The following is an 11,576-nucleotide window of genomic DNA, read 5'->3' as shown; positions in this document are numbered from 1 at the left end:
AAAATGCTCTTTTCTCCCACAGACAGAACGATCGGCCCTTTTCGGTCATTTTTATGCTAATATTTAGTAAGTAAGTAAGCTGATTTAGTATCTAGTTCACTCAAAAACTAAATAAGATGTACAAAATCCCCTCTATCCTGTTTTGCATCTCATGTGTCGAAAATGAAACAGGACATTTAAACCTGGCTTTATCTGTTTTCAGATTTATTCATGTTTTCCTTTTCACCTGCCTTAATGTGACAGATGACTCATCACCCAAACTATTAATCACAGACTAATGAGCCTAATTAGTTTGAATTATATTTTCACTGTAGAATAAATTGCATACTTTTTAGTATATGATTAGATACATGCCACGCCTATGGGGTGGCATGTATATAATGTGGACAAGTTCCACATTAGAACAGTATTATTATGTACATAGTGTATCCCTTCTGTCCGCTCCAGTAACTCAGACTGAGCTCAGACTGTCCCGGGGCAGTCTCAGGTCTGAGGCTCTGGTTCATCCACAGAACAACACGCGCGCTCACGCACTCTGGACGCGCACTGGACGCGCACTGGACGCGCACTGGACGCGCACTGGACGCGCACTGGACGCGCACTGGACGCGCACTGGACGCGCACTGGACGCGCACTGGACGCGCACTCTGGATACTGCGCCTCCGCTCTCCTTCTCCTCTACTGCGCAGGCGCAGCTAGTCCAGGACGCAGAGCAGAAGAGGAGACCGAAAATGGCCCTCAATAATTTAATTTTCGTGCAATGCATCCTTTATTTTGTAGCCTTTATGTTCGGCTTCATCGCGGTGGTGCCTCTGTCGGAGAACACGGAGGATTTTGGGGGTAAATGTCTTCTGTTCACGCGGGGAATGTGGCAGAACGAGAACATCACAGTGTCCAAGCAGCGCTTCATCGTGGAGGAGTGGGGCCCCGAGTCCGCCTGCAGCTTCATCACTTTTGTCGGGATCGCGTCCCTCGTGCTGTCCGCCGTGCAGGCCTGGAGACTGCTCTTCTTCCTCTGCAAGGGACACGACGAGTGAGTCTGTGTTTCTGTGTTTGTGTGAGACCAGGGCATCCACTGTGTCCTTCACCCACGCCCATGACACTCTCCTCTGTCCGGCAGACGCACTCACATAGATGCGACATTTATCATCATCTTTCCTGCATTAATTCCTCACTGTCATAACGATGGTGATCCCCAAAGCAGATACCACGGGCTAATAAGGACAGGAAACTACGTCACTGCCATTTACAGCGATGTCAGCCAATCAAGTGACTAACTGAGGCACAAGGACTATGGCAGGGGCTCTGACATTTCACTCTAATTAGGCCAATCATCTCATACTGTCTTTCAATGACCACCCAGACTGGACCAAGACTGGACCCAGACTGGACCAAGACTGGACCAAGACTGGACCCAGACTGGACCAAGACTGGACCCAGTCTGGACCAAGACTGGACCCAGACTGGACCAAGACTGGACCAAGACTGGACCAAGACTGGACCAAGACTGGACCCAGACTGGACCAAGACTGGACCAAGACTGGACCAAGACTGGACCCAGACTTGACCAAGACTGGACCCAGACTTGACCCAGACCAAATCCAGGTCTATAAAAGGATCAAAATAGCCCTGCACCTGGACTAAACTGAGTGACTTACAGAAACTCAGAAAATCATTATAATGAACTGGTCTGACGTGTAATGACAGGGATTGAGTTCTTTGTGTGGTTGTTTTTTGCGCTCGCAGTTCCATCTTTAACGCCTTCCTGAACCTGCTGATCAGCTCCCTGGTGGTGTTCACAGTCTTCCTCTCCAGCACCATCGTGAGCGTGGGCTTTAACCTGTGGTGCGACTCCATCACTGAGAGTGGCAGCATGCCCAGCAGGTAGGACCACGCCCACAGCCCGCCCGCCCGGCACCACTGAAAGAACATTTGAATCGTTTACACATCAAGGTCTTTCAGGAATAATTGGCAGTTTGGTTTACTTTGGTTTACTTTGGTTTACTTTGGTTTACTTTGGTTTAGTCGCTTGTTAAATGTAATGTTTTTGTAGCGTGTTCTGGTTTGTCGCGATTGGTCCGTTATGTTTTTATTCTTTAAATCTTTACGGCTTTATGAGCTTGTCTCTCTTGTAAAGTGATTCAAAATGTCAATGGTTTTTGGTTGAACTCAGGGATATAAAACTAAACACAAAATGACAAAAAGCTGTAATTTCATTTTAATTCAATTTGATTATATTTATATTGTTTAACTGAAAGTAAAAAAAATAAAATGTTAAAAATAAAATTACCCAAAAGGGCGGGGCCAGAGAAAACAGATTGGGTCATTTTTTGAATACTTTTATAACAAGAAAAGAGAATGATAATTGTTCTGTTGCTGTAGCTTAATTATCTGATGTATCTTAATTAATTGAAATAAAGTTGAGCCCTTAAAGTCGCACCAAATGTTCCAGTTTTGTGCTTAACAGGATTTTACTGAAGGATTTGTTGATATCTATTTCTAAGCCAGATTCATGACAGTTTTAACCAAAAAAATTAGGTGAAATTTGAATTTTGAACAAATATGATGTAGCTTAATGATCTTTTATTCATTGAAATGTCATAGTAATAAAACAAAAAAAAAAGGTTTATAAAATAGCATGCACAGTCCTAGATTCATTTTGGGATTAGAAAGTTTAATAAAGTACAATCTTTATGATTTAAAAGATTAGAATCTTATTTTTTTTTGACACGGACAATGTACATTTAAGATAGACAGTGGACTTATTATAGAGCTACTCACACTTTCATTTTCCTGATAATTGTTTGAGAACTGGTTCACAGAAAGTTGCAAAAGCTTAACCTTTTATTAACGTTTATTATTTTTGAATTCCAGTTGCGAGGATCTGCAAGACACCGATCTAGAACTGGGCCTGGACAATTCTGCTTTCTACGACCAGTTTGCGATAGCTCAGGTAAATCCAGTCCTGGTCCAGTCCTAGTCCTAGTCCTAGTCCCAGTCCTAGTCCTAGTCCTAGTCCCAGTCCTAGTCCTAGTCCTAGTCCTAGTCCAGTCCTTGTCCCTGTCCCAGTCCTGTCCACTCCACTCCAGTCCTAGTCCTAGTCCAGTCCTAGTCCTAGTCCTAGTCCTAGTCCAGTCCTAGTCCAATCCTAGTCCTGTCCTAGTCCAGTCCTTGTCCCAGTCCTGCCCACTCCAGTCCTAGTCCTAGTCCAGTCCTAGTCCAATCCTAGTCCAGTCCTATTCCTGGTCCAGTCCTAGTCCCTGTCCCAGTCCAGTCCTAGTCCAATCCTAGTCCAGTCCTAGTCCTAGTCCAGTCCCAGTCCTGGTCCAGTCCTAGTCCAGTCCTTGTCCCTGTCCCAGTCCTGTCCACTCCAGTCCTAGTCCTAGTCCTAGTCCTAGTCCAGTTCTAGTCCAATCCTAGTCCAGTCCTAGTCCAGTCCAGTCCTATTCCTGGTCCAGTCCTAGTCCAGTCCTAGTCCTAGTCCTAGTCCTAGTCCTAGTCCTAGTCCAGTCCTAGTCCAGTCCTAGTCCCTGTCCCAGTCCTGTCCAGTCCAGTCTAAGTCCTAGTTCAGTCCTAGTCCAGTCCTAGTCCAATCCTAGTCCAGTCCTAGTCCAGTCCAGTCCTTGTCCAGTCCTAGTCCAGTCCTAGTCCTAGTCCAGTCCTAGTCCAGTCCTAGTCCTAGTCCAGTCCTTGTCCCTGTCCCAGTCCTGTCCACTCCAGTCCTAGTCCTAGTCCAGTCCTAGTCCAGTCCTAGTCCAGTCCAGTCCTAGTCCAGTCCTAGTCCAGTCCTTGTCCTAGTCCTTGTCCTTGTCCAGTCCTAACCCAAGTATCTAAACGTGGGCATGTTTTGTGTGCAGTTTGGTCTGTGGGCCGCCTGGCTGGCCTGGCTGGGCATCGCCGTCATAGCCTTCCTAAAGGTCTACCACAACTACAGACAAGAAGACCTCCTGGACAGCCTGATCCACGAGAAGGACCTGCTGCTCGGACGCTCCCGCCGCAACTCCGACCTCAAGACTGGCCTCCTCTAGACCCCGAGGATCAGATCTAGACCCTGTGAAGACCACCATCCCGACGCACAAATACCAAGTCCGACCTCAATGATGTCCCCAAAGATCGCGTTCTTCTATCCCTTCTTCCAAGCCCTTTGTGGACCACACGACGACCACGTCCGAACCCCAAAACGGACTCCACCTCGACCGCATCTTGAGCCCTCGACCTTCCGTCCCGCCGTGAGACGCACAATCACAGCCAATCGAGGTTTTTGCTTTGTTCTTCAAGAGATGGATTTTCCCCCCAAGCATCTACCGCAGATTGATCATCTCCAGTGGGAGCAAAAGGAGACGTAGTTCAGCTTCGGCAGTATTATGATTATTTAAAGGAATTGTATAACCTGTTGTTGTCAGATTATATTTCAAAGTATTAATTTGTGCCGTTTTCCTCATTTGCTTTGGTTCATTTCAAACACTGGTGAGGTCGTCCAGGGCTAAAGACAGAGATGCTCCACTTTTGAGGCGGTGCTGGGACAGAGGGGACTTGTGCTCCCAGGGGCATGACAGGCACAGTTTATGTAAGATTAGACGGAAAGATGAAGATTGAATATAACGTTAAATCAAATAATTCGATTTTTGACTGTGCCATATCTGCTTTAAATTCTTTTGGCTCATTTAGTGAAACAAAAACTCAATCCTATCTCATCCTATCCATGACCACACTTTTACAACACATGTTTAAACAGAATACAAGTACCTTTTTAAGCAAATAGTTGTAATTGAGTATAATTCTAGCCATGTTATTGTTACATTTAACATGACAGGACTTATTTGCAGCACTGAGTCTGGATCGTCCCCGTGCTCGGCCCTCACTGAGTCTGAATCGTCCCCGTGCTCGGCCCTCACCGAGTCTGGATCGTCCCCGTGCTCGGCCCTCACCGAGTCTGGATCGTCCCCGTGCTCGGCCCTCACCGAGTCTGGATCGTCCCCGTGCTCGGCCCTCACCGAGTCTGGATCGTCCCCGTGCTCGGCCCTCACTGAGTCTGGATCGTCCCCGTGCTCGGCCCTCACTGAGTCTAGATCGTCCCCGTGCTCGGCCCTCACTGAGTCTGGATCGTCCCCGTGCTCGGCCCTCACCGAGTCTGGATCGTCCCCGTGCTCGGCCCTCACCGAGTCTGGATCGTCCCCGTGCTCGGCCCTCACTGAGTCTGGATCGTCCCCGTGCTCGGCCCTCACTGAGTCTAGATCGTCCCCGTGCTCGGCCCTCACTGAGTCTGGATCGTCCCCGTGCTCGGCCCTCACTGAGTCTGGATCGTCCCCGTGCTCGGCCCTCACCTCTGTCTCTGCTCCTCTCTGCACAAACACAGCACTCGCTTGTGGTGCTGCCGTTTGATTTACCACCAGTTGCCGAATGTCTATTCCTCCTCTCTATATTTCACGCTGTGGCTGTCCTGTCTAGTAGAGCCTTTGGGACAGAAAATCTATTGAAAAAAATACAAAATATACGGCCACTAAAAAGCCTTTAATTTTCTCCAGTGCACTCTAAATATGTACGTACGTTAATGACGTCGAAGCCATTTTGTGTGGTACACGTTTTGTTTTGCTTAATGCGCCTTATAGTCCCGTGCGCCTTATATATAAAAAATGATCAAAAATAGACCCTTCATTGACAGTGCTCCTTATAATCCAGTGCGCCATATAGTGCGGAAAATACGGTAATTGTAATTGAGTACATTTGCAGCCATATACATAGATAGATTTTCAGTACAAGCTCATTTGTGGACCCAATCACAAAAATTACAACGTTAGATATTATTTGTGGATTATCTGTCCTTATATCACTTTTAAAACTGTGAATCCCCCATACAATTATACAGACCTCTATTTAAAATAATATATGATCATATTTAGTATCTAGAATTTATGGAATCTGTGGATTTCACTGAGAAATTAAGAGCATTGAATGAGAAAAAAGTCCTGAAAATGTTGAATATTTAACACTCGCAGAACTAGACAAATGTTGTTTTTTGTGTGTAAATGAACCAAAGTGACTGAGGAACGCTGTGATCATGTGACTGGCTGATGGATCACACCGGAACATTCATGGCTGATGGATCACGTCGTCTTTGTGAAATATGCATGGATCTACTGCATGACAAACTCTAGGCTTTTAAAGCGTGTATACATTTGTTTTCTCTGACGCCTTTAGCTTTATCCGGCTCTTTCAGGTACGACTGCGCTGCTCCTGGTCAAGTGACACTTCTCCTGCTGATAAGTGCCAGCGCTTTCAGTGTGTTCGCACCTTAATCCACAAGTACAGGAGGTGTTTATCACATTTATGAGTCAGATCCGCTCCGTGTATTAGCGGCGCGACTGAAATGCTTTTAGCTACCCGCTGATCAGTCTATAACGTGCCATGTTTTGACTTTATAGGCGTGTAAGGAGTTTCACAGTGTACTCGCATGCGTTTTCTTTTCCCCCGTCGAGTGTTTCACGAGAAGAAATCAAGCACCGGGATTTGATAGGCAATGACACTTTTATTCAAAACAATAGAAATCATAAAACTGTAGGAACTGAGGAAAGCGTCCATAAAGGCACTGCTTCAGAGTGACCGGAGGTGATTGGACAGATGTAAAGTGGAGACTACTCGAAGTGTGCTTGTGTGAGCGATGTGGGTTCGGGTTTATTATTGCTGATGACGAATTACAAAGCCGGGTCTAAATACGCCGGGACACAGTCAAATAAAAACACACAAAAACATATCAAGTATTGGAATGGAGGGAGTCGCAGTTGTAGTAGTGATCAATTTCTGTTTGTTGTGATGTTTTTTGTGTTTGATTTTCTACTTTGCTTTGTAATTTTGTGTGAAAATACCTTTGTAACATGTTTTTTTATTATATCATTATTGTGGCTTACATAGAAAGACTACAAGCATGCCATATCTGCACTTTATCAATGTTCTTTTTTTTACCTGATGTGACCTGTATTTTGGCACCTTCCGTATTACATTAAATATTTGCATTTGACTGTGTCCCATGTATATTCAGAACAGGTTTAGTACTGTGGAATAAACAGTATTACTTTGCCTCACGCTGCTTTGACATTCACATATGAGACATTCAGTATCCAAAACTCCGTCGATTTTTCCTGAAAATGGGTTTATATAAAGGACGTGTTTTACTGACTCTACTGTGTCTGCGTGTTATTGCTTAAAATGAGAGGTGGTTTCATTGCTGTGCCCTTTGACCCCAACCCATTAGTACAATGGTTTGGCTGTTAGAAAATGCATCTGTTTGTTTGATAAAGGGAATCGTCTGTTGTTTTTTTGGCCTCGTAGCAGTAGCGGTAATGTCGACAAACACCTAAAGTTAGTCCACAACAGTCTGACGAAAGCGCCCGACATCACGAAACCTGATTATTATTGTGTTTCTCGTTACAAATTTTCAAATACAAGGTAACAAAAAGTTTAAAAAATTAATATTCAGTTAAAGGTTTTGTGTGAATGCAGAAAGTGTCTCTAATATTAAAAGATAAAAGCAGGCGCATATCAACTAAATCTCACAATCAGTCTGGTCTAAAAAGTGAAATTCTGTACAACATTTTCCAGTCTTTATTTTAATCACCACAATATTGTGATTTGTTGATATGAGCCTGCTTTTCGGGAGGTTATTCCGTGGTATACAAGCGGTTATAAAGACAAACACCATTGAAAGCAGTAGCATTCATTCACTTGATTATATCCTCTTGGACAATAGATAAATCTCAATGGACATGACACAGAGCAATGTTACTTTCCCATCCACATTTTGTGCACTAAATCTCTAAAGATGTAAGTGCCATTCACCGCCCTACATTCATTTATGTGCAATATCAAGGCTGAGTAGTGCGTTAGTCCTTAGTATATTGAACCGTAGATACAAGGGAAAAAAAAACACACAAAATATCTGCATTCCATGGAGACACAGACGGACAGAAAGTGTATGTGAGCGTGTGCAAAAGGATCGGGACGGCCCTCTCCCCGTTATATACATACAAGACACGTAAGCTACATATTTCTGGGATTCCACCGTCGTCCCGTGTCCACTCGACGCCGCGCTCGCGCTTTGTCAATCGTATGGCTGAAGTGTTAAAGATGCTCAAGCACCTTCAAAGGAGAGGATTGAAAATAACCCAAGAGGATGCTGGGTAAAATCCTCCTGCGAGTGGTCCGAGTCACTGCATGGTCAGCCATATCCAGCAGCCCCACAGCAGCTGCTTCATGTGGACTATGTAGACAGCCAGCGCGGCCTCCAGTTCCTCGCACACCCTCTGGGGGCGCCGGCGGTCCGTGCAGTACATGGCTACGCCCAGCAGCGACATCAGCAGGAAGAGGCAGGTGAAGAGGGCCAGGTGAGGGCGGGAGGGAGACGCGTCGTAGGCTGAGGGCACCAGACAACACACCGAATACTGGTTAGGAACGATTTGATTTGCAAATGAGGAAGTGCACAGTTCTGAAGGAGGAACGGGAAGTGGCTTTAGTTAGACACGTGTGGCTTGCAATAAACTGTGTTGTGAAAGTATCCTCGGCCACTCAGACAGGTTAATTGAGCATTTTTAAAGGGCCGGTATTACACAATTACACAAATCTCTGTTATAATGTCGTTTCTTCATCAAAAACATACCTGGAGTTGTGTTTTGTTTCATTCACACACGTGTAACACACATATCCTGCATTTTTCGGCTGCGTTCTTTTCCTGCACTGAAAACACACTGTTCCACCTTGTGATGTCATTCGAGTGGTAAAGCAGGAAATGCTCCACTGTGTTTTTAAACTCCATACACTTTCATTTGGATAATTTCCGCCCTGGAATTGCTTTGAAGCGTGTTGTTGAGTTATTGTACAGCCAAAAAGGTGCATTTACCGCCAACTACTGGATTGACGTTCGACAGAAGATCTTTAAAATGACCACTTAATGACATCACAACGTGGAACAGAGCATTTTGAGCTTTGAGTAATTGTTGCATAATATAGAACCTGTAACATTCTTATATGCAGTGTGGGTTATTGAAACAAAAGCCTCTTTGTGGTTGGAGGAAGAAGCTGTGACCTTCATCTAACAGTGAAGGTAAAAACATGTCTGTGATTGGTCGGGATGGACAAATCAGTTTGGAGAAGATAACTGTAACGTGAGAACCCTTACACTTTAAAAAGGCAACGCTAAAGTGATATGTTATTTCAATCAACGCGTGTAAAAGCCGTTCCGTCTCTGCTCAGTGCTGCCAGTTCATGCACACAGCCTGAACATGACTCACCAGCGCCCCCAGTGTCAGAGTATGGAATCTCTGTGGAGTGGACAGTAAAAGTCAACAGGAGCCGAGTGCGCCGTGATGTACAACAGCTGCTAACTCTTCTACACGCCGCTATCTCGCAGAACAGACTCCTCTCTCCTCATTTGCATGCATAATTAATTTCAATAGTAAATCACTTGCTAATGTCTGTGCTTCTTTGGGCATTACATTATTTTTTAATACTCCACCATCCCAGAAGGACAATTGTTGACAAAGCAGCCTGTTTGAATGCGGACTGACGGGACAATAATAAACACAGTTTGATGGTCCCCCGGAGAGCCTGCCATATGCATGTAGGACAACACGGGCGCCCAGTTTGCACAGTTACTCATGTCACGGTGAACACGGAGTACGCATAAAAGTCTCTCCATTTTGACTTGATAGTAAAACAACAAAGGGCGTGTGGACTTTGTGCCCAAACAGGAGGAAGGACATTCTTTGACATGTTTCTGCGTTTGAGGAAAACTATTAAAAACACACAAGCCACAATGAAACGCATGTTCAATGTCAAGTATTAATTTCACGTTGACAGTTTTGATGGCTGTAATGAGTAAATCTGTGGTTATTTAGGTGCTATAATGTCCTCTGCAGAGACGTGCCTTTGAATCTACTGCTACTTCCCTCTCTCTTCCTTATTTCATGCTACACTGTCCTGTCCAATGAAGCCTACGGGCCAAAAGAAAATACTTTGAAAAAAACTTATAGGCAACATGAAACATTAAAGCTCTACAGTGTAACATTTCAGCCAAGCCTGTTCACAGTGAGCGTGATTTTTGACTTATAATGAAAAAATAGCTTTTACTTTAGTCCATTTATTGTCTGAAAAGTTACGCAGATAATCTTTAAATAATAAAAAAATTTCAATAAATGTTTTGAAATGTTCAGTAAATTTTTTTTAAATCTTGATATTCCAAATGTGCTATATTTAGATTCTGGAAATTGCTGTAAATACAACATTCTCACCATGTACTGTCGTCTCCGGCTCCCGAAACCTCACCCGCCGCTCTCCTTTCCGTCGGTGGCCCGGCTCCGAGTCGAAACCGTAGCTTGGACTTGGCCTTTTGAGAATCGAAGTAGGGACCTTGCTGTATGTTACCTGGGCAACGCGCACAAGCAGCATGCTGTTAACAAGCTCCCAGGAGGGAACAGAGCCCATGCTAACGGCTAACCCTCTGCTCTACCCTCTGCTGTACCTTGGCCTTGTCTGCGTCCTCTGGCTCGGCTTGGTGCTCCTTCCTGTGCCGGACCTCTGAGTGCTTCTCGCTGTGGTGGTGGTGGGGAAGACAGCTGTTGACGGCGGCGTCCTTGATGGATTCGGCCGCGGCGAAGCGTTTGGACAGCGCCGAGACACACTGGCCCAGGGAGTCTGAGGAGAGGACCATGATAAGAGTGAGAGAGCGAGGAGGAGAAGAAGAGAGGAGAGGAGACGGAGGCGAAGTGTAGACGGCTCAGACAAACAAAAGCTGCAAATGCAAACATGCAAATGAGAAAGAAATGAGGAGGAGCTGGTTACTTCAGCTTACAAAAGAATGAGTGGCACTGGGAATGGAAGGAAGAATGAAGTTGGTAAGATTTTTGTATGCCTTACTGGCTATTTTTTTTTACAAAACCAAACTAAAACTCATTCAACATAGGGATTTAACATGAGTTCTTAGGTTCTTAGAGATTTAACATGAGTTCTTAGAGATTTAACATGAGTTCTTAGAGATTTAACATGAGTTCTTAGGATTTAACATGAGTTCTTGGAGATCTAACATGAGTTCTTAGGATTTAACATAAGTTCTTAAAGATTTATCCTGTGTGTTAGCCTGTTCATTTGTCTCACAGTCTAGTTTAAAGGTGCCTAATGTAACCTTTCTGATGGGAGGTCACTGTATGGAGATGTTATTCACAGTGCGTTATTTAACTTAAATGTTTGACTTGGTGTATTTATGCCTGTTGTAAATATAAATTATAGTTTTACACCAATCAAGTAGCTATTTGTGGAGAAAAGTTCCACTGCTGCATGCGGCACATAGTACAAAACAAGCACAAGTAAAATATGTTAAGAAATAAATCGGTATAAACCAAATAAAAACCTAATTGCAAAGAAAAGATGACTAATTATTTCTTCACAGTATCACAGCAGGTTTATGACGGTCACAAATGTAGTAATCACGATTTTGTATGAGGTTGAATTGAAATGAAATCAAGATCTGGATATTAATTGACATTATTTCATTTGCTCTAACAAACTACATCTTGACCTGAACTTTTATG

General features: G+C 44.3%; 2 protein-coding genes across 3 annotated transcripts in view; one reads left to right on the top strand and one right to left on the bottom strand.

The window, feature by feature from the left end:
* The first annotated feature begins 674 nt into the window (after positions 1 to 674).
* tmem179ab (transmembrane protein 179a, genome duplicate B) lies at positions 675 to 4,215 on the top strand. Its single transcript, XM_072458105.1, has 4 exons — positions 675 to 1,033; positions 1,747 to 1,884; positions 2,875 to 2,953; positions 3,858 to 4,215. Exons 1-4 carry the CDS (start codon positions 732 to 734, stop codon positions 4,026 to 4,028), a joined length of 690 nt encoding a protein of 229 aa, XP_072314206.1. The 5' UTR covers positions 675 to 731; the 3' UTR covers positions 4,029 to 4,215.
* A 2,255-nt stretch (positions 4,216 to 6,470) lies between these two features.
* Positions 6,471 to 11,576, bottom strand: part of cunh14orf180 (chromosome unknown C14orf180 homolog) — a 29,562-nt gene continuing 24,456 nt past the window's right edge. The window contains exons 7-10 of one of the 2 annotated variants that reach the window (XM_072457342.1): positions 10,511 to 10,683; positions 10,281 to 10,413; positions 9,282 to 9,311; positions 6,471 to 8,407 (exon numbers count right to left, since the gene is read on the bottom strand). In XM_072457342.1, the coding sequence (XP_072313443.1) occupies positions 8,202 to 8,407; positions 9,282 to 9,311; positions 10,281 to 10,413; positions 10,511 to 10,683 (542 nt within the window). In that variant the 3' untranslated portion in view covers positions 6,471 to 8,201. The remainder of the gene's footprint in view (positions 8,408 to 9,281; positions 9,312 to 10,280; positions 10,414 to 10,510; positions 10,684 to 11,576) is intronic. The other variant, XM_072457343.1, reaches the window with a different exon arrangement.

This window comes from Eucyclogobius newberryi, unplaced genomic scaffold (genome assembly GCF_026437365.1).
Source record: "Eucyclogobius newberryi isolate DKJ021-1_F unplaced genomic scaffold, fEucNew1.0.hap1 SCAF_21, whole genome shotgun sequence".
NCBI lineage: Eukaryota > Metazoa > Chordata > Actinopteri > Gobiiformes > Gobiidae > Eucyclogobius > Eucyclogobius newberryi.
This window is presented reverse-complemented; position numbering and strand designations above follow the sequence as displayed.